Source organism: Oncorhynchus clarkii, chromosome 1 (genome assembly GCF_045791955.1).
Source record: "Oncorhynchus clarkii lewisi isolate Uvic-CL-2024 chromosome 1, UVic_Ocla_1.0, whole genome shotgun sequence".
NCBI lineage: Eukaryota > Metazoa > Chordata > Actinopteri > Salmoniformes > Salmonidae > Oncorhynchus > Oncorhynchus clarkii.
The window spans coordinates 38,642,186-38,669,015 of NC_092147.1; the positions used below are offsets into that span (position 1 = coordinate 38,642,186).

The 26,830-nt window shown below is 43.7% G+C and overlaps 1 protein-coding gene across 1 annotated transcript in view; it reads left to right on the forward strand.

Moving 5' to 3' along the window:
- Positions 1-25,336, forward strand: part of LOC139406801 (protein BANP-like) — a 75,055-nt gene extending 49,719 nt beyond the window's left edge. Inside the window, exons 12-13 of the mRNA XM_071149853.1 lie at positions 3,734-3,877; positions 23,163-25,336. Coding sequence (XP_071005954.1) covers positions 3,734-3,877; positions 23,163-23,279 — 261 coding nt within the window. The 3' untranslated portion in view covers positions 23,280-25,336. The remainder of the gene's footprint in view (positions 1-3,733; positions 3,878-23,162) is intronic.
- The last annotated feature ends 1,494 nt before the right edge of the window (positions 25,337-26,830 follow it).

Consider the following 26,830-nt stretch of genomic DNA (forward strand, 5'->3'; position numbering starts at 1 on the left):
CACTGCAGGATTTGAGTCCCTGGCGGCGTAGTGTGTTACTGATGGTAGGCTTTGTTACTTTGGTCCCAGCTCTCTGCAGGTCATTCACTAGGTCCCCCCCGTGTGGTTCTGGGATTTTTGCTCACCTTTTTTGTGATCATTTTGACCCCACGGGGTGAGATCTTGCGTGGAGCCCCAGATCGAGGGAGATTATCAGTGGTCTTGTATGTCTTCCATTTCCTAATAATTGCTCCCACAGTTGATTTCTTCAAACCAAGCTGCTTACCTACAATGTGATTTTCTGGATTTTTTTCTCTCATTTTGTCTGTCATAGTTGAAGTGTACCTATGATGAAAATGACAGGCCTCTCATCTTTTTAAGTGTGAGAACTTTCACAATTGGTGGCTGAGTAAATACTTTTTTGCCCCGCTGTACCTGCCTTGTTGAATTCATTCATCATGTTGTAAGTTATAATTTATCTCCTCTTTATCTATTACAATGTTCCTTTTCACCTATTACCCCCCACACACCGGCGCAACTATTTTCAGTCATTACCCACCACATCTACCTGTCAGTCTTTCATTACCTCACAGAATTACCTGCTTTCTCATTTTCACCTATCACCCCCCCCCCCCCATATATACCAGCTTAAGCATTTTAATTTAGTACCAACTACATTCCTAGCCTACTGTCATGACATTCCTGCTCCACCTGTATGTAAATGACTATGGTTGAATGTGTGTATCCCTAATAAACCGATTTAAGCCTAGTCTTTCTACAGGGTTCATATGAAGGATGGCCTATCTGTATTTATTTCACAGCCGTCTGTCTTTTTATGCAGAGCTGACTTGAACTTTTGATGTACCGCAGATGCATATAACAGAATGTTTATAATCGATTTGTCTGTAATGACCCTTGGTCAGTCTGTTTCGCTGTGATCAGTTTGTGTATACACTATCACTCAGACTACAATCTGCAGCCTTCAGTTTGTGTATGTTCAATCAGATGACTCTCAGCAAGACCCCTCTCAGACCAAGGCTATGACCCTCTGTAAGTGGTCAGTGTGTGTACGGACCCCTTGTCAAGTATTTTGCTACACCTGCAATAACATCTGCTAAACGTGTATGTGACCAATAACTATTGAATTGAATCACACACCCTGTTAGTGTGTGCGTGTATATTACAATACAACAGAGCAGTGCCACTGGAGCAGATTTGGGGGGGGTTAAGAGCCTTGCTCAAGGGCAAAATGGTAGTAGGTAGGACATAGGATATTAGACCCAGCAACCCTCCAGCTGCTGGCTCACTCCTGCAGGATTCCTCTGTCAGCCCTGGGATTTGAACCGTCAACTCTCTGATTAATGGCCCGTCGCTCAAGGCTACCGTCACCCTAAACCAGCCGGTCTCTAGTTCACTATGTCTGTCTAATTTTGTGGCACTGATCTGGCTAGCGTAGCCATTGAGGCTTCCTTTTCATCTAATAGCTCCCATCAGGCTGGCTGGGAATGGTGTGTTCTGGCTGCATCAGACATTGTGGTGAAGTGAAAAAATCTGTCTAAATCTCCTGGAGCCTGACACAACTCCCCCCCCCCCCCCCCCCCCCCCCCCCCAGAGCCCGGTGGGTTAACACGACTCACAAAACACATTACAGAGTCAGCAACTTCAAAGTGAAGGTCGGGGTTTGGTTGGGGGTGGAAGGGGGCGGGTTGGTAGGGCAAGTGGGTCACATACAGAATCTGTAATTGGGGTTTTTAAGGTTTTGTTTTTTTCTCCAGATTCTGATTCATCCCCAAATTGGGAATGTCTGTTAGGCCTGCACCCAGTTGCTCTACTCTACTAGCATGGGAGTAAGTCAGACTGGGTTAGAATTGGAGACGGCATCAAATACCAGAGAAGCTTCACATCATGCAAGAGGTAGAGAGAGACAGACCATGTTGTAGTGTAGAGTATTAAATGCAAGCGAGAGCCATGGTTTTATTTACACACACACACAGCTGTCTTACTATACCTGTGAGGACTTTTTGGGGACCAACAGTTGATTCGCATTCAAAATCCTATTTGCCTTAACTCCTAATTCTAACCCTAAACCTAACCCCTACGCCTTAAATGGCTTTTTCCCATTTTAGGACCCGCCAAATGTCCTCACTTGTTCGAATTCTCCTTGGTTTACTATTCTTGTGAGGATTTCTGGTCTTCACAAGTATAGTATCAAACACACACACAGCTCACTTAATATTTCCCTCAATCAGTCTTGCTGGGTCAGATGTATGTTAGCTTTGCATGTCTGTTTGCACATTCAACAACTTATTACAGTTGGCCTACTGTATGTTATCCAATTAGGTCTAGAAGTCATAACTCTAAACCTATAGCCCCGGTTTCCTATAGTGTGTGTGAATGTAAATCTACAGGAATACCCCACACCAATGTTTCAACTGCCCCATCGTGCTCTATTATTAATGAGTGTGTTAAAAAACGAGCTCTGGCACAGCTTGGCTGTAGTTCAACACAACAGGGTTTAGGGGTTTCCCCTCTCTCTCCTCTTCTGTGTGTTTTATCTTTCTCCTTTTCTCTCGCTGTCTCTCTCTTCTCTGTTTTATCTTTCTCCTTTTCTCTCGCTGTCTCTCTCTTCTCTGTTTTATCTTTCTCCTTTTTTCTCGCTGTCTCTCTCTTCTCTGTTTTATCTTTCTCCTTTTTTCTCGCTGTCTCTCTCTTCTCTGTTTTATCTTTCTCCTTTTTTCTCGCTGTCTCTCTCTTCTCTGTTTTATCTTTCTCCTTTTCTCTCGCTGTCTCTCTCTTCTCTGTTTTATCTTTCTCCTTTTTTCTCGCTGTCTCTCTCTTCTCTGTTTTATCTTTCTCCTTTTCTCTCGCTGTCTCTCTCTCCTCTTCTCTGTGTTTTATCTTTCTCATTTTCTCTCACTGTCTCTCTCTCCATGGCGGCTGTGCATGGGAAACAAAACACTTTTTCAAATGGTAGGGCTCTTATTGGCTGATCTGTCTTTAAGCGTTCCCTATTGGTCGCCTGCATCCTCCGAGACTTGTTTGCTAGATTTTCCCTAAAGAAGGAGCGTTCTCTCCTTCTAGTGTGTGTGTGTGTGTGTGGCACTAGTCTGTGCTTGTTACACCCTGATAGTTGTGACTAATAAAATAATGTAAACACACATTGGAGCATAAATGTCTTTCTGCTGTTTATTTTAATTGGCCTCTCTTCAGGGAAGAGAGCCAGCCAGTTAGTTACAGAGCAGACCCAGGTCCTGGCAGTAAACTCTTGATTCAGAGCATTAGCTAGCTGGCAGAAGCAGCTAACACTGTCTACATCTGAAATGGCACCCTATTCTCTATATAGTGCACTTCTTCTGACCAGAGCCCTATGAGCCCTGGTCAAAAGCAGTGCACTATGAGCCCTGGTCAAAATCAGTGGACTATGTAAGGAGTAGGGTGCCATTTTGGGTGATGCTAAGCAGACCTCTTCTGGGGGTCGTGTGTGTTGAAGTTTGACACACAGACACATTGGTTGACCCTTGCACAAGCACTCACCATAGAAAAAATTGTTATTGCAATTATAGTAACAATCGTTTTGTGATTCATTTAAGCAAATTCATTGTGATAAAGATTTCCTATTTATTTCAATTACATTTTATATGAATATCTCTCCTTTCGCTCCCCTCTTCCTCCCTCTTTTTCTCATACTTTTTCTCTCCCTCACATTCTATCCCACCTCCCCTCTTTCTCTCACGTTCTCGCTCCCCCTGGTCAGGTGCTGCGTGGGGCCCAGCTGATAGCAGTGGCGTCAGCTGACGGAAGGGCCACAACAGTGGAGGGCTCCCCCCTACAGGCCAGTGACATCCAAGTGCAGTACGTCCAACTGGCCTCCGTCAACGAGCACACCGCTACTGTACAGGTGAGGAACGCACACAAACACCCGGAGACAGACAGACACACGTCCATAGATGAGCTGGCCATTGAGTCCGGTGGGCCTGACAGCAGTATTTCTGACCTTCTCTTTTGCATCTTAACATCGGTTCCAAGTTCCTGTTGCTCAAACTCCTGAGGTACACCTTTTACATTTACACACATCCAGTAAAGTAGACTGCAAAGGTACATTAGAGGTCTGTGCGGGACTGATTTCCTCCTCACTCTGTCGCAGCTTTTCATACTGTAACCGCCCGGTCCCGCTGGCTTTTTGTCGGATTCCTACCCGCTCCCTCAAGAACTGGTCCCGAACCCAACCGCAGTCCCACAAATGTTATTTTAGGTGTATGTGACGCAGATCACTTGATCACCATGGTCCCAGCTATTTTGCATTCAGTAGGCAATATCAAAATATGTAAAAAACAACCCAAGAAATAGGTTAAATTACCAGAGTTTCTCATGTGGCCCATTATTTATATTAGGCTATCAGTATTACTGGGCTACATCAGCGAATAGGCTAAACTTAGTTTGAAAGAGAGACAGAATTGGCTCGAGAACGGACACTTGCACTTTCTCTTGAGCTATGTGTTGCATAATAACCTACCTTAATAGGAGCAGAACGCTTGGAGGCAGAGACAAATATGAGTGATCAATATTTATTTCCAGACAATGTGGTAGGCTGAAACTATAGCTTAATCATATTTAGGAAGTACATTTCCTTCATTTCCTTGCATATAGCCTACTATATTTAATAGAGACCACACGCGCAGCTGATCTTGCAAACCCAACTAGGAGAAGCAGGCTACTTAACTTGAGGCAGCAACAATGATGAGAGCGGATACATGCACTTTCTTTTACATTTTGCATAGCCTATAGCCTACCTTCTAGGAGCGGGACGATTTGCAGGCAGAGACAAATACATGGGTTATCAATATTCATTGAAAAGGAAAAGACGCATCATTGCGCCTTTTTCAATGATGATCAAATGTTTTGGTTGCACCTTGACTCACGTTGGTTGAGTGCCCTCCACTTCTTTCCATTATCAATATTTATTTACAGACACTAGTAAACTCTAACCTAATCATGATGGTGGCATCACATGCCTCTGGAGGGGGGTGGATTAGTGTATGGTATTGTGGAGGTGAGGGAGAAATGGATGGAGAGGATCTGGATGAAGTAGGTATTTGCAGATGATGTTAGAGTAGGTGGTTGAATGGGTGTTGTGTGTAGGGGTGTTAAAGCTGGTTCAGATGTTAGGGACATTGGGGGTAGGTGAGATGGGGGAGGAGTATAGAGGGTTGGGTTCTAAATATACCTGAGTGGTTAAGAGCTCACACAGACATTCAGTCTCTCACACCCCCTTTAAATGACTCACACCATCTTGTGCAATATCCCAGTAAAACTATGTGGTGCGATGCTCTTCCTCTTTATAATTAGTGACATGTTGAAATCAAAGTGCCAGTGTCATAATTAGCAATTTCACCAAACTGCTTGCAGGTACTCAACACTCTGCTTTTCTCCCTATTGTCATGCTTCCATTCAAAGCAAATGCCCTTCTCCTTTAAGTCCTAGAGTTGGTGTTTTAATTTAACAATGTAAAATGCACAGATGCAGCTTCAGAAAGAGGAAAGTAATAATTACTAGATTAGCTTTGAATCCCTTGATGGTTGAGTTCAGAGAATGGGAGCCATGTGTTGAAAGCAGTAAGGGTGCATAGGCACCCACAGCAGTCCCTCCTTTTATGTGGTCAACTTGGCAAGGCCAGAAACACAACAAAAGAACGAGACCTTCGCTTAGTTTTTCACTCTTGTTTTTTTCGAAAACCATGTTGAATGCCACATGTCCTCCGTAATGCTTGGTTTGCTCACTTCCCCAAAAGTCAAGTTTTATATGGATATCTCTGATTCGTCCCATCACCGATTCGTCCCTGCGTGACATTATAAAAAGAGGACCCGAAAAAAGCTTGGCTCTTTTAAAAGTGATTTGTTTGGCTGTTTGTAGAAATGCCAGTCCTGCTCGGAGTTGGAGTAATTTGAGTCTCCTTGTTAATTTGAACCGATGTGATTGTATACCCATGCATACTCAGAGAATGTCCTGTCCACCACCTATCACTTTTTTTGGGGCGACTAGCTGAATGAGGCATGGCATCCTCTGTCATACCTGGTCTCTTTGTCGGTTGTGTAATTTGTCCCATCCGTCCCCCATTCCCATCTTGGAACCATAGACATCCTACATTTCTCTCCCTCACTTCCACCAGGCTTGTGTTTGTGATGTTTCTATAGGTGTATACATGATTGCCACCCCATACATTGTGTTTAGCTGCAGTCTGGGTTCCATTTCACCTCTCTCTCCTCTCCCCTCTCTCAGCAATCAGACCGTTGTTTGTGTACACTTTTGTGAATGGGCTTTATTTGTTCTAATGGTTGATTGTACACAGACAGCTTGACAGAAATCAACAAAGTTGACCGGGCCCTGATCAATCTCCAATTTCTTGTTCCCAAGAGATGAAATTAAGCCTCTTGGGTTAACCAAGGGCATATGGACCAGGCAGGGGAGAGAATACAACTGTTGAACAGCCACCACATTCTGTTCTGTTAGGCTATTCAAAGAGAGACTACTCCATTGTCATTTAACAAGGTTTTAGAGGCCCACTCCTTATTTTGAAATTCAACAAAACGGTGGCCACCAAACCTCCACCTTGTTTGCTATAAAGCTGAGTGATTGGGGTTTGAGAAATGTAGGCTAACATTCAAATTCATATCAAAATGTCTGTAAATGTCAGAGTGGGCCTTTTAAACATTCAGCAAATCAATCACAGTGGGCTTGTGAGGAGATGTACACTCAAGGCCAATACTGACCGTTAGGTTGCCGCCCTTTCCAGTTCTAAGGTCAGGGAAAGGTCACTACATTTTCCCCTCCCTGAAATGTGTCGAACTGTTTTCCCAAACATATGGTAGCATTTATAACTAAGCTCTTGAAAAATTACTTCAGCTTTTTATTTATTTATCTTTTACATTTTTTCTCCCTCTTTATTTAATAGTTTCCATTACACAAGCTAGATCAAATAAAGTACACAAGCTAGATTCAAATAAGATATTTCCGAACAGGAAGGTCTGTTTGGCCTCGTGACAGATTATACTATGTTTTTTTACATTTAGCCTTGTGATGGTTTAGACACTGGTCAGGTCTAAAGCTGGCCCTATTACACCCTAACAGGGTCTGGTCCTGGGCGGGGTCCTCATACGGTGCCAGAGATGCCTGTTATAACCAGATGAAAAACAATTGCGGAGATGAATAAGAATACTTTTTTTTTGTTTGACACCTGGGTCATATTCATTAGGCACCAAATGGAAGAAAGCTGACTGAAACAGGGAGGGACTACCAGGACTTGCTCAATAACAACCTCTTGTTTTATATTTCTGTTGAAAAACATGTTTAAATGGTTTCCTATGGTGTGCTCTAATGGATACGATCCTGGGATATGCTTGGGAGTTGGTACAACTTACTATTAGAGATGTGTTTGGTTGGATGCTGTAGCTAGGTGGTTGCATAGTTTAAGCTGTGAGCTTTCTGTTGCAGGGCTGATTTCATGGCTGTTACTTATGTTGATGTCATGAGAGTTTGGTTTAATCTAGTGAAATCTTTTCAGTGTGGATATAATACTGTTGTCTAGATCAGACACCAGCTGGTATCAACTCACCTTTGTCTTGTGTTGGCTAGTCTGGTGCACCAGACATGTCCTCTGTGCGCAATAGCTTGGGTAACTTGGGGATCAGTGGAGGAAGGGGAGGACCATCCTCAGTGAATTTCATATACAAATATGCTAAATATCTCATGTCATCAAATAATTTATTAAAACACACAATTTTGCAATTAAGGTCTACAGTAGCCACAACAGCATGTTGTAGGGTAGCACCATGGTGTAGCTAGAGGACAGCTAGCTTCTAATCAAATCTAAGTTTATTTGTCACATGCGCGGAATACAACCGGTATAGATAGACCTTAAGGTGAAATGCTTACTTACAGGCTCTAACCAACAGTGCAATAAAAAAATAAAAAAGTATTCGGTGAACAATAGGTAAGTAAAGAAATAAAAACAACAGTAAAAAATAACAGCAGCGAGGCTATATACAGTAATGAGGCTATATACAGGCACCGGTTAGTCGGGCTGATTGAGGTAGTATGTACATGTACAGTGGGGCAAAAAAGTATTTAGTCAGCCACAAATTGTGCAAGTTCTCCCACTTAAGAAGATGAGAGAGAACTGTAATTTTCATCATAGGTACACTTCAACTATGACAGACAAAATGAGAGAGAAAAAATCCAGAAAATCACATTGTAGGATTTTTAATGAATTTATTTGCAAATTATGGTGGAAAATGGGCATCTACACTGTAGATGTGGTTAAAGTGACACTGCATATATGATAAGCAGAGAGTAGCAGTAGCGTAAACGAAGGGATGGCGGGTGGTGGGTAGCGGGACACAATGCAGATAGCTCCGTTAGCCAATGTGCGGGGGAACTGGTGGTCGGGCTAATTGAGGTAGTATGTACATGAATATATAGTTAGTGACTATGCATATATGATAAACAGAGAGTAGCAGCAGCGTAAAAGAGGGGTTGGGGGGGCACACAATGCAAATAGTTTGGGTAGCCATTTGATTACCTGTTCAGGAGTCTTATGGCTTGTGGGTAAAAACTGTTGAGAAGAAGCCTTTTTGTCCTAGACTTGGCACTGCCGTACCGCTTGCCATGTGGTAGTAGAGAGAACAGTCTATGATTGGTGGCTGGGGTCTTTGACAATTTTTAGGGCCTTCCTCTGATATCGCCTGGTACAGAGGTCCTGGATGGCAGGCAGCTTAGTCCCAGTGATGTACTGGGCCATACGCACTTCCCTCTGTAGGGTGATTAGTTTAATCACGTAAATATAATTAACTAGGAAGTCGGGGCTCCAAGGAAAATATTCAGATTACAAAGTTATAATTCTCCTAAGATATTTTAATATCTGATCAATTATTCTTTACCTCACGTTAGTCTTAGTCCAAACGTCTTAAATTGTTGGTTATCTGAACGAACTGTCTTCACTATGGATCATCCATACATCAATTGTCTCAATTATTTATTTATTAACTAACAAAATAATCACAGAAATGCATAAACAAACAAACAAAGTAGATATAGTTACAAAGAAATTATAGGGGATGTGCCCTAGTGGGCTAAACCGGTATGGCGCGAAATACAAAAGACACCACACAGTTGATAATTGAACAATTGAAATGCTAATCCTTTGCACATGAACGCTCACTCATTCGGGAATAATTGCAATCAATATATACAGTGCCTTGCGAAAGTATTCAGCCCCCTTGAACTTTGAGACCTTTTGCCACATTTCAGGCTTCAAACATAAAGATATAAAACTGTATTTTTTTGTGAAGAATCAACAACAAGTGGGACACAATTATGAAGTGGAACGACATTTATTGGATATTTCAAACTTTTTTAACAAATCAAAAACTGAAAAATTGGGCGTGCAAAATTATTCAGCCCCCTTAAGTTAATACTTTGTAGCGCCACCTTTTGCTGCGATTACAGCTGTAAGTCGCTTGGGGTATGTCTCTATCAGTTTTGCACATCGAGAGACTGACATTTTTTCCCATTCATCCTTGCAAAACAGCTCGAGCTCAGTGAGGTTGGATGGAGAGCATTTGTGAACAGCAGTTTTCAGTTCTTTCCACAGATTCTCGATTGGATTCAGGTCTGGACTTTGACTTGGCCATTCTAACACCTGGATATGTTTATTTTTGAACCATTCCATTGTAGATTTTGCTTTATGTTTTGGATCATTGTCTTGTTGGAAGACAAATCTCCGTCCCAGTCTCAGGTCTTTTGCAGACTCCATCAGGTTTTCTTCCAGAATGGTCCTGTATTTGGCTCCATCCATCTTCCCATCAATTTTAACCATCTTCCCTGTCCCTGCTGAAGAAAAGCAGGCCCAAACCATGATGCTGCCACCACCATGTTTGACAGTGGGGATGGTGTGTGTTCAGCTGTGTTGCTTTTACGCCAAACATAACGTTTTGCATTGTTGCCAAAAAGTTCAATGTTGGTTTCATCTGACCAGAGCACCTTCTTCCACATGTTTGGTGTGTCTCCCAGGTGGCTTGTGGCAAACTTTAAACGACACTTTTTATGGATATCTTTAAGAAATGGCTTTCTTCTTGCCACTCTTCCATAAAGGCCAGATTTGTGCAATATACGACTGATTGTTGTCCTATGGACAGAGTCTCCCACCTCAGCTGTAGATCTCTGCAGTTCATCCAGAGTGATCATGGGCCTCTTGGCTGCATCTCTGATCAGTCTTCTCCTTGTATGAGCTGAAAGTTTAGAGGGACGGCCAGGTCTTGGTAGATTTGCAGTGGTCTGATACTCCTTCCATTTCAATATTATCGCTTGCACAGTGCTCCTTGGGATGTTTAAAGCTTGGGAAATCTTTTTGTATCCAAATCCGGCCTTAAACTTCTTCACAACAGTATCTCGGACCTGCCTGGTGTGTTCCTTGTTCTTCATGATGCTCTCTGCGCTTTTAACGGATCTCTGAGACTATCACAGTGCAGGTGCATTTATACGGAGACTTGATTACACACAGGTGGATTGTATTTATCATCATTAGTCATTTAGGTCAACATTGGATCATTCAGAGATCCTCACTGAACTTCTGGAGAGAGTTTGCTGCACTGAAAGTAAAGGGGCTGAATAATTTTGCACGCCCAATTTTTCAGTTTTTGATTTGTTAAAAAAGTTTGAAATATCCAATAAATGTCGTTCCACTTCATGATTGTGTCCCACTTGTTGTTGATTCTTCACAAAAAAATACAGTTTTATATCTTTATGTTTGAAGCCTAAAATGTGGCAAAAAGGTCGTAAAGTTCAAGGGGGCCGAATACTTTCGCAAGGCACTGTATATATTTACGCTCAGTGTGTCGTCGTGATCTCTGTTGGAATTGTCCTTTTCTGTAAGAGAGTTCATCCGAGATTCTCTCTTTGTCCCTTTGAGTCTTTGGTTAGAATGGATATTTCAGAGTAATATACAGAAATGTTCTTATAGATCGATGTTTCGGCGGTTGTTGGTCTTTGCGTTCAATGGTACAGAATTCCTAGCTGCAAACTAGTAATTAGTATCAAAGATTTGCTCTTATTCTGTCGGTATCGATAGTCTCAGAGTTTAACCAAGTGGTATGTTTAAAAGATTCAGCAACCATTACAACCTTAGCTCCCTCTGTGATCGAGGTACTGGTCTACTGGGAAATTCCCAAGGTGGGGGTTATATCCAGAACCATAGGAAAGGGCTGTCCCATGATGACAGATCAATGTCTGTGCTCATGGGGCGGGCCTATGACTTAGTTAAACTCCAAAGGGAATTGGAGTTTCCTTCATTAAACAGTTTAAAATCACATTACATAATTTCACAAATAGTTTCATCTTTACTCATTCATGTTGTACAACAATTAGATGCAAGCCTCCCAACTGAGACTCTTGTATAAACTGAGTTATGGTAATGTGGCTGTATTGTCTCCCATGAGTTTCACAAACATTAAAGGAAATGGACCGGTCGTAGCTGGATTCGCCCCCGACCGTGTACACATTCTCCAAAACATGGACATTGTTCAGTTCTCAAGTTCTATGATGTAGAAGAGGTTCCTTTGATCTCCTGTGAAACCTTCTCTCTATACTGTCTGGCCATGAGGAGAGAGACTCCTCTAGGAATTTATGACCTGCAATAACAGAGCCTGGGTGTAGGGGGAAGAGAGAGAAGTGGTGAGCGAGAGAGGGGATAGGTGAAGAGAGGGGGATGGTACTTGCTATCCCCAAAGAGGGCCACGTCATGACACAGTCGTGGGTGAAAAGGGAGTACAGGAGGGGACTGAGCACGCACCCCTGGGGAGCTCCAGTGTTGAGGATCAGCGTGGCAGATGTGTTGCTACCTATCCTCACCTCCTGGGGGCGGCCATTCAGGATTTCCAGGATCCAGTTGCAGAGGGAGGTGTTTAGTCCCAGGATCCTTAGCTTAGTGATGAGCTTTGAGGGTACTATGGTGTCGAACGCTGAGCTGTAGTCAACAAATAGCATTCTCACGTAGGTGTTCCTTTTGTCCAGGTGGGAACGGGCAGTGTGGAGTGCAATAGAGATTGCATAATCTGTGGATCTGTTTGGGCGCTATGCAACTTAGTGGGTCTAGGGTTTCTGGGATAATGGTGTTGATGTGAGCTATGACCAGCCTTTCAAAGCACTACATAGTCATTTAGGCAGTTTGCATTTGTGTTCTTGGGCACAGGGACTATGGTGGTCTGCTTTACAGACTCAATCAGGGACATGTTGAAAATGTCAGGGGAAGACACCTGCCAGTTGGTCAGCACGTGCCCGGAGCACAGGTCCTGGTAATCCATCTGGCCCCACAGCCTTGTGAATGTTGACCTGTTTAAAGGTCTTACTCATGTCGGCTACGGAGTGCGTGATCACACAGTCGTCCAGAACAGCTGATGCTCTCATGTATGCCTCAGTGTTGCTTGCCTCGAAACGAGCATAGAAGTGATTTAGCTCATCTGGTTGGCTTGTGTCACTGGGCAGCTCGCGGCTGTGCTTCCCTTTTGTAGTCTGTAATAGTTTGCAAGCCAGTGTAGTACGATTCAATCTTAGCCCTGTATTGATGCTTTGCCTTTTGATGGTTCATTGGAAGGCATAGCAGGATTTCTTATAAGCTTCCGGGTTAGAGTCCCGCACCTCGAAAGTGACAGCTCTACCATTTAGCTCAGTGCGAATGTTATCCATGGCTTCTGGTTAGGGTATGTACAGTCGTGGCCAAAAGTTTTGAGAATGACACAAATATACATTTTCACAAAGTCTGCTGCCTCAGTTTGTATGATGTCAATTTGCATATACTCCAGAATGTTATGAAGAGTGATCAGATGAATTGCAATTAATTGCAAAGTCCCTCTTTGCCATGCAAATGAACTGAATCCCCAAAAAACATTTCCACTGCATTCCAGCCCTGCCACAAAAGGACCAGCTGACATCATGTCAGGGATTCTCTCATTAACACAGATGTGAGTGTTGACGAGGACAAGGCTGGAGATCACTCTGTCATGCTGATTGAGTTCGAATAACAGACTGGAAGCTTCAAAAGGAGGGTGGTGCTTGGAATCATTGTTCTTCCTCTGTCAACCATGGTTACCTGCAAGGAAACACGTGCTGTCATCAAAGGCTTTGCACAAAAAGGGCTTCACAGGCAAGGATATTTTGCTGCCAGTAAGATTGCACCTAAATCAACCATTTATTAGATCATCAAGAACTTCAAGGAGAGTGGTTCAATTGTTGTGAAGAAGGCTTCAGGGCCCACAAAAAGCGCCAAGACCGTCTCCTAAAGTTGATTCAGCTGCGGGATTGGGGCACCACCAGTACAGAACTTGCTCAGGAATGGCAGCAGGGAGGTGTGAGTGCATTTGCACGCACAGTGAGGCAAAGACTTTTGGAGGATGACCTGGTGTCAAGAAGGGCAGCAAAGAAGTCACTTCTCTCCAGGAAAAATATCAGGGACAGACTGATATTCTGCAAAAGGTACAGGGATTGGACTGGGGTCAAATCATTTTCTCTGAAGAATCCCCTTTCTAATTGTTTGGGGCATCCGGAAAAGCTTGTCTGGAGAAGACAAGGGGAGCGCTACCATCAGTACTGTGTCATGCCAACAGTAAAGCATCCTGAGACCATTCTTGTGTGGACTTGCTTCTCAGCCAAGGTAGTGGGCTCACTCACAATTTTGCCTAAGAACACAGCCATGAATAAAGAATGGTACCAATACATCCACGAGGGCAACTTCTCCCAACTATCCAGGAACAGTTTGGTGATGAACAATGCCTTTTCCAGCATGATGGAGCACCTTGCCATAAGGCAAAAGTGATAACTAAGTGGCTTGGGGAAACAAAACATTGATATTTTGGGTCCATGGCCAGGAAACTCCCCAGACCTTAATCCCATTGAGAACTTGTGGTCAATCCTCAAGAGGCCTAGTGGACAAACACAACCCCACAAATTCTGACAAACTCCAATCATTTTTTATGCAAGAATGGGCTGCCATCAGTGGCCGACAGAGATGGACGCCTCGCTTCGCGTTCCTAGGAAACTATGCAGTTTTTGTTTTTTTTACGTGTTATTTCTTACATTGGTACCCCAGGTCATCTTAGGTTTCATTGCATACAGTTGAGAAGAACTACTGAATATAAGAGCAGCGTCAACTCACCATCAGTACGACCAAGAATATGACTTTCGCAAAGCGGATCCTGTGTTCTGCCTTTCACCCAGGACAACGGAATGGATCCCAGCCGGCGACCCAAAAAAACGACTTCGTAAAAGGGGGAAACGAAGCGGTCTTCTGGTCAGACTCCGAAGACGGGCACATCGTGCACCACTCCCTAGCATTCTCCTCGCCAATGTCCAGTCTCTTGACAACAAGGTTGATGAAATCCGAGCAAGGGTAGCATTCCAGAGGGACATCAGAGACTGTAACGTTCTTTGCTTCACGGAAACATGGCTTACTGGAGAGACGCTATCGGAGTCGGTGCAGCCAGCTGGTTTCTCCACGCATCGCGCCGACAGAAACTAACATCTTTCTGGTAAGAAGAGGGGCGGGGGCGTATGCTTCATGGTTAACGAGACGTGGTGTGGACACAACAACATACAGGAACTCAAGTCCTTCTGTTCACCTGATTTATAATTCCTCACAATCAAATGTCGACCGCATTATCTACCAAGGGAATTCTCTTCGATTATAATCACAGCCGTATATATTCCCCCCCAAGCAGACACATCGATGGCTCTGAACGAACTTTATTTGACTCTTTGCAAACTGGAATCCATATATCCGGAGGCTGCATTCATTGTAGCTGGGGATTTTAACAAGGCTAATCTGAAAACAAGACTCCCTAAATTGTATCAGCATATCGGTTGCGCAACCAGGGCTGGAAAAACCTTGGATCATTGCTATTCTAACTTCCGCGACGCATATAAGGCCCTCTCCCGCTCTCCTTTCGGAAAAGCTGACCACGACTCCATTTTGTTGAAAGAAACTAAAACAAGAAGCTCCCGCGCTGAGGTCTGTTCAACGCTGGTCCGACCAATCTGATTCCACACTCCAAGACTGCTTCCATCACGTGGACTGGGATATGTTTCGTATTGCGTCAGACAACAACATTGACGAATACGCTGATTCGGTGAGAGAGTTCATTAGAACGTGCGTTGAAGATGTCGTTCCCATAGCAACGATTAAAACATTCCCAAACCAGAAACCGTGGATTGATGGCAGCATTCGCGTGAAACTGAAAGCGCGAACAACTGCTTTTAATCAGGGCAAGGTGACCGGAAACATGACCGAATACAAACAGTGTAGCTATTCCCTCCGCAAGGCAATCAAACAAGCTTAGCATCAGTATAGAGACAAAGTAGAATCTCAATTCAACGGCTCAGACACAAGAGGTATGTGGCAGGGTCTACAGTCAGTCACGGATTACAAATAGAAAACCAGCCCCGTCACGGACCAGGATGTCTTGCTCCCAGGCAGACTAAATAACTTTTTCGCCCGCTTTGAGGACAATACAGTGCCACTGACACGGCCCGCAACCAAAACATGCGGACTCTCCTTCACTGCAGCCGACGTGAGGAAAACATTTAAACGTGTCAACCCTCGCAAGGCTGCAGGCCCAGACGGCATCCCCAGCCGCGCCCTCAGAGCATGCGCAAACCAGCCGGCTGGTGTGTTTACGGACATATTCAATCTATCCCTATCCCAGTCTGTTGTTCCCACATGCTTCAAGAGGGCCACCATTGTTCCTGTTCCCAAGAAAGCTAAGGTAACTGAGATAGCACTCACTTCCGTCATCATGAAGTGCTTTGAGAGACTAGTCAAGGACCATATCACCTCCACCCTACCTGACACCCTAGACCCACTCCAATTTACTTACCGCCCAAATAGGTCCACAGACGATGCAATCTCAACCACACTGCACACTGCCCTAACCCATCTGGACAAGAGGAATACCTATGTGAGAATGCTGTTCATCGACTACAGCTCGGCATTTAACACCATAGTACCCTCCAAGCTCGTCATCAAGCTCGAGACCCTGGGTCTCGACCCCGCCCTGTGCAACTGGGTACTGGACTTCCTGATGGGCCGCCCCCAGGTGGTGAGGGTAGGCAACAACATCTCCACCCCGCTGATCCTCAACACTGGGGCCCCACAAGGGTGCGTTCTGAGCCCTCTCCTGTACTCCCTGTTCACCCACGACTGCGTGGCCACGCACGCCTCCAACTCAATCATCAAGTTTGCGGACGACACAACAGTGGTAGGCTTGATTACCAACAACGACGAGACGGCCTACAGGGAGGAGGTGAGAGCCCTCGGAGTGTGGTGTCAGGAAAATAACCTCACACTCAACGTCAACAAAACTATGGAGATGATTGTGGACTTCAGGAAACAGCAGAGGGAACACCCCCTATCCACATCGATGGAACAGTAGTGGAGAGGGTAGTAAGTTTTTTAAGTTCCTCGGCGTACACATCACAGACAAACTGAATTGGTCCACCCACACAGACAGCATCGTGAAGAAGGCGCAGCAGCGCCTCTTCAACCTCAGGAGGCTGAAGAAATTTGGCTTGTCACCAAAAGCATTCACAAACTTCTACAGATGCACAATCGAGAGCATCCTGTCGGGCTGTATCACCGCCTGGTACGGCAACTGCTCCGCCCACAACCGTAAGGCTCTCCAGAGGGTAGTGAGGTCTGCACAACGCATCACCGGGGGCAAACTACCTGCCCTCCAGGACACCTACACCACCCGATGTCACAGGAAGGCCATAAAGATCATCAAGGACAACAACCACCCGAGCCACTGCCTGTTCACCCCGCTATCATCCAGAAGGCGAGGTCAGTACAGGTGCATCAAAGCTGGGACCGAGAGACTGAAAAACAGCTTCTATCTCAAGGCCATCAGACTGTTAAACAGCCACCACTAACATTGAGATGCTGCTGCCAACACACTGACTCAACTCCAGCCACTTTAATAATGGGAATTGATGGGAAATGTAAAATATATCACTAGCCACTTTAAACAATGCTACCTAATATAATGTTTACATACCCTACATTATTCATCTCATATGTATACGTATATACTGTACTCTATATCATCTACTGCAGCTTTATGTAATACATGTATCACTGCCGCTCTGTACCATCACTCATTCATATATCTTTATGTACATATTCTTTATCCCCTTACACTTGTGTCTATAAGGTAGTAGTTTTGGAATTGTTAGCTAGATTACTTGTTGGTTATTACTGCATTGTCGGAACTAGAAGCACAAGCATTTCGCTACACTCGCATTAACATCTGCTAACCATGTGTATGTGACAAATAAAATTTGATTTGATTAATTGACAGCATGCCAGGGCGGATTGCAGAGGTCTTGAAAAAGAAGGGTCAACACTGCAAATATTGACTCTTTGCATTAACTTCATGTAATTGTCAATAAAAGCCTTTGACACTTATGAAATGCTTGTAATTATACTTCAGTATTCCATAGTAACATCTGACAATAATATCTAAAGACACTGAAGCAGCAAACTTTGTGAAAATTTATATTTGTGTCATTCTCAAAACTTTTGGCCACGAATGTACGTAAAGTCACTGTGGGGACGACGTCCTCGATGCACTTATTGATAATGCCAGTGACGGATGTGGTGTACTCCTCAATGCCATCGGAAGAATCACGGAATATATTCTGTGATAGCAAAACAGTCCTGTAGTTTAGCATCTGCTTCATCTGACCCTTTTTTTGGTAGACTGAGTCACTGGTGCTTCCTGCTTGCAAGCAGGAGGATAGAATTGTGGTCAAATTTACCAAATGGAGGGCGAGGGAGAGCTTTGTACGCGTCTCTGTGTGTGGAGTACAGGTGATCTAGAATTTTTTTCCCCCCTCTGGTTGCACATTTAACGTTGATAGAAATGAGGTAGAACTGATTTAAGTTTCCCTGCATTAAAGTCTGCATTAAAGTCTCCGGCCACTAGGAGGGCCACCTCTGGCCACTGAGTGCGTTCTTAGTGCCATCATCTGTCTGTGGTGGTACATAAACTGCCACGTAAAGTATAGCTGAAAACTCTCTAGGCAAATAGTGTGGTCTGCATTTTATCGCAAGATACTCTACTACAGGCGAGCGAAATCTAGAGATTTCCTTAGATTTTGTGCACCAACTGTTGTTTACAAATATGCACAGACTTACCGGAATGTGCTATTCTATTCTATGCGGGTGCAGCGTATATCCTTCTAGCTGAATATCCATTTCATCATTCAGCCATGATTCCGTGAAACATATTATATTACAGTTTTTGATGTCCCGTTGGTAGAATATTCGTGATTGTACCTTGTCTATTTTATTGTCCTCTGACTCCATGTTGGCGAGTAATATTGACGGTCACGGCAGCTTTCTCACTCGCCTTCTGCAGATCCTTACAAGGCACCCCGCTCTATCTCCTCTGAGAATGTCATGTGCGTCCTGCTTGTTGAAGAATCTTTGTCAAAACCGAGGTGAGTGATCGCTGTCCTGATATCCAGAAGCTATTTTTTTGCCGTAAGATATTGACTGGCTTTTTTGCCGTAAGCTTCTGGGTACATTGACTTCAATACAAAACCTAGGAGGCTCATGGTTCTCACCCCCTTCCATAGACTTGCACAGTAATTATGTCAACTTTTGGAGGATGTCCTCCAACCTATCAGAGCTCTTGCAGCATGAACTGGCATGTTGTCCACCCAATCAATGGATCAGAGAATTAATCTAGTACTGGAAGCATAAACTACAGCTATCTAGCCCTGCAGTGCATAAAATGTGGTGAGTAGTTGACTCAAAGTGAGAGAAAGAGAATATTTGAAGGAGAAGCAAGTGAGAGAGTGTCATTTTTTTCCAGTTTCACTTACTTAGCTAGCAAGTGAAGCTAGCTTGTTTAGCCTACTCAAACACCCAAACAGAGGGATGCTATGTTAGCTAGCTGGCTATGACTATCCAACAACATTGGAGCTCTTCCAAGTCAAGATAAGCGTTTGGTTTTACAAATGTATTGCCGCCGGTGTAAATGCTAAACTGCTTACTGACTCTACAACGTTAGTGCATGATTGTAGCGGGTTTACTAACATGATAGTTCTACTAGCTATGTTGACTATGACGTTACTTTAGCTTATAAGGTGACAATGATGAAGGCTGTGTGTAGTGGTGATATGGGTAGGCTTGGAAAGTATTTTTTTTCCCCGCCTGGTCACATACAGCTGATGTGCTGTGCATTGAAGTCCACAAGCGAAGGGACAAGGTGAGAGGAGGAGAGCGCATAGATGTGAGAAGGAATACAACATGGCTGCTATGAAAGTGAACTGTGTTTACATGTGATCAGGGGTCTATTCATTCCGCTGATTCTGTTGAAAAGCGTTTCTTAAACGGAAGCAAACAGAACAAAATTTGTCCAATTTTTTCCAACTCGTTTGCAACTGTTGGACTAATGACTACACCCTATATCAGCTAGATGCAGGCAAGAGTGTGCAAGGTGGTATTGAATGTGTCACTGTCCGTCATCAAATTTCTCTCGACCTATGTGCACCTATGTTGTAAACTTTAATTCATATCATGAGGTTGTTGCAACCTCATGATAGATATAGGGAAAATTTGACTATCAAGTAGTAGCCTAAACCCATCGCTGTTACATTGAGCTGGGTGAATGGAATATGAATGAAAGTCATCCAATATGCTGTAATAGAAAAGGCCTCCCTCATCTTACTGCTGGGGAGCAGGTTATGTGTTGGCACTCCTCTAGTGTTTTACCTCTGTTCCTAGGGAGTTGAGCTGAGTTTACTGCTGTTGCTGTGCCGGTGCAGCTTCACTACATTGAGAGTAAGAGAATTTAAAGATGCAGCTCAGGTTTTTTTTTCTGTGTCCAAATTGGGCTTAGTTTGTGGGCAGGGCCGTGGCAGTGGTTGTGGTCAATGGTGTGTTACATTTTTTGCTGTTTTAAAGCTACTTTCCTGTAATTCTACACATTTGCCATGAGGCAGAGAGAAACAAATTATGTTTTAAAGCTAATTTCCTGCATATCTAGAAAGTTTTGCCATGGGGCTGAGAAAAAAAATAGCAGTTTTTAAAGCCAATTTCCTGTTTTTAGCCATTTAAGTTAACACTGAATGTTTTCCCACGCTAAATAATTTTCAAAAATGCAGAAAAAAACCCTGCAGGTATGCTGTTGGGGAGAACTTTGGCATCTCGGCCAGGAAAGAATGACTCAACACGGTTCTCTCTCTCTCTATGTGCACATTGACTCTTCCTTGACTCATCTTTTACTGGGGTTTACCCATTCCACCTCTCCGTGCCTCTCGGATTGGAGGTTGGCCCAGGAGATAATACGTCTGCATTTTATCAGAGACTATAGTCCTTCCCTGGTGAGGATGACAAGCACGCAGATGAGCTTCCGTGAGACGATTTCTGATATTTTGTGCAGAACAACAGTTTTATCAGCTGTTCAGGTGGCTCGTCTCAGGCCATCCCGCAGGTGAAGAAGCCAGATGTGGAGGTCCTGGGCTGGTGTGGTTACATGTACTGTCCAGTTGTAAGGCCCTTTGGACGTACTGCCAAATTCTCCAAAACAATGGAGGCGGCTTATGGTAGAGAAATTAATATTAAATTCTCTGGCAACAGCTCTGCTGGACATTGCTGTAGTCGCATGGCAATTGCACGCTCCCTCAACTTCAGACATCTTTGGCATTGTGTTGTGACAAAACTGCACATTTTAGTGGCCTTTTATTGTCCCCAGCATAAGGTGCACCTGTGTAATTATCCTGCTGTTTAATCAGCTTCTTGATATACCACACCTGTCAGGTGCATAGATTATATTGGCAAAGGAGAAATGCTCACTAACAGGGATGTAAACAAATTTGTGCACAACATTTGAGAGATGCTTTTTGTGCGTATGGAACTTTTCAGGGATCTTTTTCATTTCAGCTCATGAAACTTGGGACCAACACGTTGCATTTTTATATATTTGTTCAGTATATTTCCTCTTCAACAAAAATGTTTGAATAAGGCTTGAAATGACTTATGCTTTCTAAATATACATGGTATAATCAAATTATAAAACCACCAACCTTCCTTATAACAGTAAAGTACATATTTTCTTGATAAAAAAAAATCTGCCCCCACCGCTGTGAATGTCACACAGAGATCTAGCTCATTAGGAACTATGACAGTGTTTTTTGTTTAAAATCTATTAACCTCTAGCGTCGAGCAATCCCGTATCCGGGAGCGTAATCATAGCCTCAAGCTCATTACCATAACGCAACATTTCTTATTCATGAAAATCGCAAATGAAATGAAATAAATATATTCAAACACAAGCTTAGCCTTTTGTTAACAACACTGTCATCTCAGATTTTCAAAATATTCTTTTCAACCAAAGCTACACAAGCATTTGTGTAAGAGTATTGATAGCCTAGCATAGCATTAAGCCTAGCATTCAGCAGGCAACATTTTCACAAAAACAAAAGCATTCAAAAAAAGAATTTACCTTTTGAAGAACTTCAGATGTTTTCAATGACGAGACTCTTAGTTAGATAGCAAATGTTCATTTTTTCCCAAAATATTATTTGTGTAGACGAAATTGCTCCGTTTTGTTCATCGCGTTTGGCTAAGAAAAACACCGGAAAATGTAGTCACTTACAACGGCAAACTTTTTTTCCAAATTAGCTCCATAATATCAACAGAAACATGGCAAATGTTGTTTAGAATCAATCCTCAAGGTGTTTTTCACATATCTATTCGATAATCTATCAGTGGTGGCAGTCGCCTTCTCATCAGAAGAAAACGGAAAAATACTGCAGCTGGAGATTACGCAATAATTGCGACGGAGGACACCAAGCGACCACCTGGTAGATGGTAGTCTCTTATGGTCAATCTTCCAATGATATGCCTACAAATACGTCACGATGCTGCAGACACCTTGGGTAAAACTTGGAAAACGTAAGCTGACTCCTAGCTCCTTCACAGCCATATAAGGAGTCATTGCCATGAGGCGGTTTCAAAAAATGCGGCACTTCCTGATTGGATTTTTATCTGGGTTTTTTTCTGTAACATCAGTTCTGTGGCACTCACAGACAATATCTTAGCAGTTTTGGAAACGTCAGAGTGTTTTCTTTCCAAAGCTGTCAATTATATGCATAGTCGAGCATCTTTTCGTGACAAAATATCTTGTTTAAAACGGGAACGTTTTTCATCCAAAAATGAATAGCGCCCCCTATATCCAAGAAGTTAAGCATTTTAGATTAATGGCTATAAATCAATCTCCAAATGTGCTATAGTGATGAAACCACTCTCCCCTGCTGTGCTACAATGTAAGGATTCCAGGCATGTGCTTTGTCATATGGTTCAGCCATGAGTTGATGGACAGTCGGAAGAGTGAATGAAATGGTAGGAGGGACATCCAAGCTTAAGTGGTTTCAGGTTTCACATCACACAGGCGCACCAAAATATACTACTGTGTCCTTGGGAACCTAGGCTATTGCTCCGTGTACAAAGAACGATTTATAAGTAAACATGTTGGTCTGAACCAGTACCAGAAACACGCATGTCCCCTAAACAGAAGACTTTACATCTAAGAGGTTTGAAGACGTGCATCCATAGATGCTATACTCCAAATTTGGTGCTGAGCGGTTCTGGAGAAGACATTTTAAAGTAGTCAATGTCATGAACATTTTTCCAAATTACATGAAAAGCATACTGCATGATCTGTTCGATTTTGAGTTCTGATATTTGACAAGCGTGGTAAGGATTACAGAAGAAGCTCATCCTAGGTCGAGGTGTCAAAATTGTCCTGATGGTGCCGCTATGGGACCATAACTTGAACCCTGCAATGTCTGCTTGCAGCTATATTTCATAACTTGTCTCTCTCTTTCTCTCGCTCTACTTTGGTTTCATCTTCATATTCCCTCTCTCTCCACCTCTCCCCTCCAACTCACTGCTCTCTGTCTCTCTCCTTCCTCCGCTGTCCTCCTCACTCTCTCTTCACTGGCTTCCCTATATTCTCCTGCATTTCTCCTACCCCTCTTGCCTCCCTTGTTTCTTCCCTCCCCATCTCTTCCTCCCGCCCCCACTCCCCTTCTCCTCCCTCCCCTCCTTTCCATCCCCAACTCTCCATTGCCAGGCAGCAGAACTGGCCCCAGCCATGCAGGGTGAGATGGAGGTGAAGGAGGGATCCATCCATCTGCCAACAGGGGAGAATGGGGAGGTGGTGCAGATCGTCAGTTCTGTAGGCACCTGAGGGCCTGGAGAGAGAGATGGCCACCACAGAGATACAGAGGTGTGGATGAGAGGGATGGGGAGTGGGGGATTCAATAAATAAAGACAATTAAATGAACAAACAAATGAGAGAGAAAAATGAAAAAATGTCAACAGAACAGATCAAGAGAAGTGTTTTAGTTATTCCTCTGATTGATTGTCATCATCAGAAGAGGACCTGGTCTGGGATTAAACCCCACCCATGAGGGATGCTGCTCAGGCAGACAGACCCTCACTGGCTACACCTCAGCACTGGAAAAGCATGGAGCTATCAGAAATTAAGCTGATTGGCTCAATTTACATTTACAGTAGGCTACGCTAACCCCCTGGACACGTACTTCACACAACCAATACTGTTCTGTTCTCCTCTATAGCATCCTGCAATCGTGTCATGTTGGACTGCTGTGGAAAGTAGTACAAGCCTAAAACGGGCACTTATTCATGGTTGAGTTTTCATGATTGTCCATCATTTCTGGTCTGGACCCCGGCTTTCGTTGCCATCTTTTCCCAGCTTGTTTTCATATTGGTTAACCCACATACAGTGGGGTCCGAAATTATTGACACCCTTGTTAAAGATGAGCAATAATGACTGTATAAAGTAATTAAGTAATTCAATTACTGAGCTATATTCTATGCTCAAAAAATGTGGTAATTATATTTTATACTAATACAATTGCTCAAATGTTTTGTAAACTCAGCAAAAAAAGAAACGTCCTCTCACAGTCAATGTGTAAATATTTGTATGAACATAACAAGATTCAACAACTGAGACATAAACTGAACAAGTTCCACAGACATGTGACTAACAGAAATTGGAGTAATATGTCCCTGAACAGGGGGGGTCAAAATCAAAGTAACAGTCAGTATCTGGTGTGGCCACCAGCTGCATTTAGCACTGCAGTGCATCTCCTCCTCATGGACTGCACCAGATTTGCCAGTTCCTGCTGTGAGATGTTACCCCACTCTTCCACCAAGGCACCAGCAAGTTCCCGGACATTTCTGGGGGGAATGGCCCTAGCCCTCACCTCACGATCCAACAGGTCCCAGACGTGCTCAATGGGATTGAGTTCCGGGCTCTTCGCTGGCCATGGCAGAACACTGACATTCCTGTCTTGCAGGAAATCACGCACAGAACAAGCAGCATGTCTGGTGTCATTGTCATGCTGGAAGGTCATGTCAGGATGAGCCTGCAGGTAGGGTACCACATGAGGGAGGAGGATGTCTTCCCTGTATGCAACGTTCTTGCCGGTGATGTCTGGTGTCTGCCTTACAACAGGCCTACAAACCCTCAGTCCAGCCTCTCTCGGCCTATTGCGGACAATCTGAGCACTGATGGAGGGATTGTGCGTTCCTGGTGTAACTTGGGCAGTTGTTGTTGCCATCCTGTACCTGTCCCGCAGGTGTAATGTTCAGATGTACCAATCCTGTGCAGGTGCTGTTACACGTGATCTGCCACTGCGAGGATGATCAGCTGTCCGTCCTGTCTCCTTATAGCGCTGTCTTAGGCGTCTCACAGTACGGACATTGCAATTTATTGCCCTGGCCACATCTGCAGTCCTCCTGCCTCCTTGCAGCATGTCTAATGCACTTTCACGCAGGGACCCTGGGCATCTTTCTTTTGATGTTTTTCAGAGTCAGTAGAAAGGCCTCTTTAGTGTCCTTAGTTTTCATAACTGTGACCTTAATTGCCTACTGTCTGTAAGCCGTTAGTGTCTTAACGACCGTTCCACAGGTGCATGTTCATTAATTGTTTATGGTTCATTGAATAAGCATGGGAAACTGTGCTTAAACCTTTTACAATGAAGATCTGTGAAGTTTTGGGATTTTTACGAATCATCTTTGAAGACAGGGTCCTGAAAAATGGGTGTTTCTTTTTTTGCTGAGTTTATTTGGTCCCATATTCCTGGCACGCAATGACTACATTGAAAATTACTTACATGTAGAGTATCCAGAGAGAAATAAATGTTTTGTTTTTCCTGCTGTATTTCTGTGGAGGACACATCCATGTGAATAAAATATTTTGTGTTGCCACAAATGTAAGTTTTGCTCTTACATTTCAACTGTATTTTCATCTTCTCTTTATAGACAGTGGTCAACAAACTTCAAATCAATCTCAAGAGGTTCAAGATGTACAGAAATATGCTTCTGTGGAGATGTTAAGAGAGTGGGAGGGAGCGCTCACTGCTCAACACTTGGGTGTTTGGGTCCATGGTGTGTAATGATATGCTATTGCTGTGCTATTTTTGAGCTAGCCTTTGTTTTTCCATTACTTTAAGGGCCTATCTTTTCTAAGAGGAAAAACAAAACCAACATGAATGATGGCTGTGCCCAGCTGGTGTCTGTCCTATCGCCTCAGGCCACAAAATATCAGCTGACATTTTCTATTAATTAGCCAACAATTCTACATGTTGAACCGCCAGTGTTTGTCGACACCCAGAAGGTGATCTACTGTCCCCGACGTTCATGTTGGTCTTTCTTCCATGTAATGTAATCCAGGTAAACTTAACACTTTCTGGTAAACAATTAACCATGATACACTGATACAGATTCACATGGAGTTAGACATGCTCAGGAGGAATAGATTATATACATCCACAGTGGAGTTATATTACAAGATGGCTTACGTTATCTAATGTAAGTTTCCACACTTGACATACTCGTATGGATTAATTGTACAGATCACTCATTCTTTCACTCACTCACTCCCTTCACAAAACACATTGTGTGTGTGTGTGTGTGTGTGTGTGTGTGTATGCACACCTGTTCATGCATACAGTACATGTCGGGGTGTGTGTGTGTGTGAGGAGCGATTCTATTCCAGATAAATTGGGCTCTTCGGCGCACTTTAGTGCATATGGGAGATTTCCCAGACACAGTGTGACGTAATGATGTACAGTATTTTGGAGCGGCAGCAAGAACCAGTCGTACTAGGAGAGCAGAACTTGATAACATCTGTTGTTTCCCTTTATTTTCTCTCATTCTGTCTGCCTACGCTCTGTCTCCTCTGTTTCAATCCCACTCGGTTTCTCCTTTCGTCTCGCTGTCTTCCTCTGTCGAACTCTGACTCTCACACACTCTTTGACACTGTAGAGCAGTACGTTTTGGCATGGGCAGTCCCAGCCTCCCCCTGGCCTGCTCTTCCCTCCTCCCTTCCCCCTCTGAATCCAAGGGGGACCTGGCCGTCCTATCCCCTCTTTCCTCAAGATTAGCAAACAGCCTTGGGTGTAACGGCCTGGATCCTTCATGTTTTACAGCCCTGGCAACTGCATGGGCCTTCTGAGCTCCGGCACGGAAACCTGCTGAACCTGCAGATAAATGATGCAGGGACGGGGTGGCTAAGTTTGGAAGAGAGACTAGAAAACCGGGCACCAGGATAAGGTGACTAAGGGGACAATATATTCAGCCATTTTTTTTGGGGGGGGGGGGGGAGTCTTGCATTGGAATTATATTGAATTATGCTCATCTTTTTGTGGAACGTTTCATTCCAAACTCATGGGCATTATTATGGAGTTGGTCTCCCTTTGCTTCTATAAC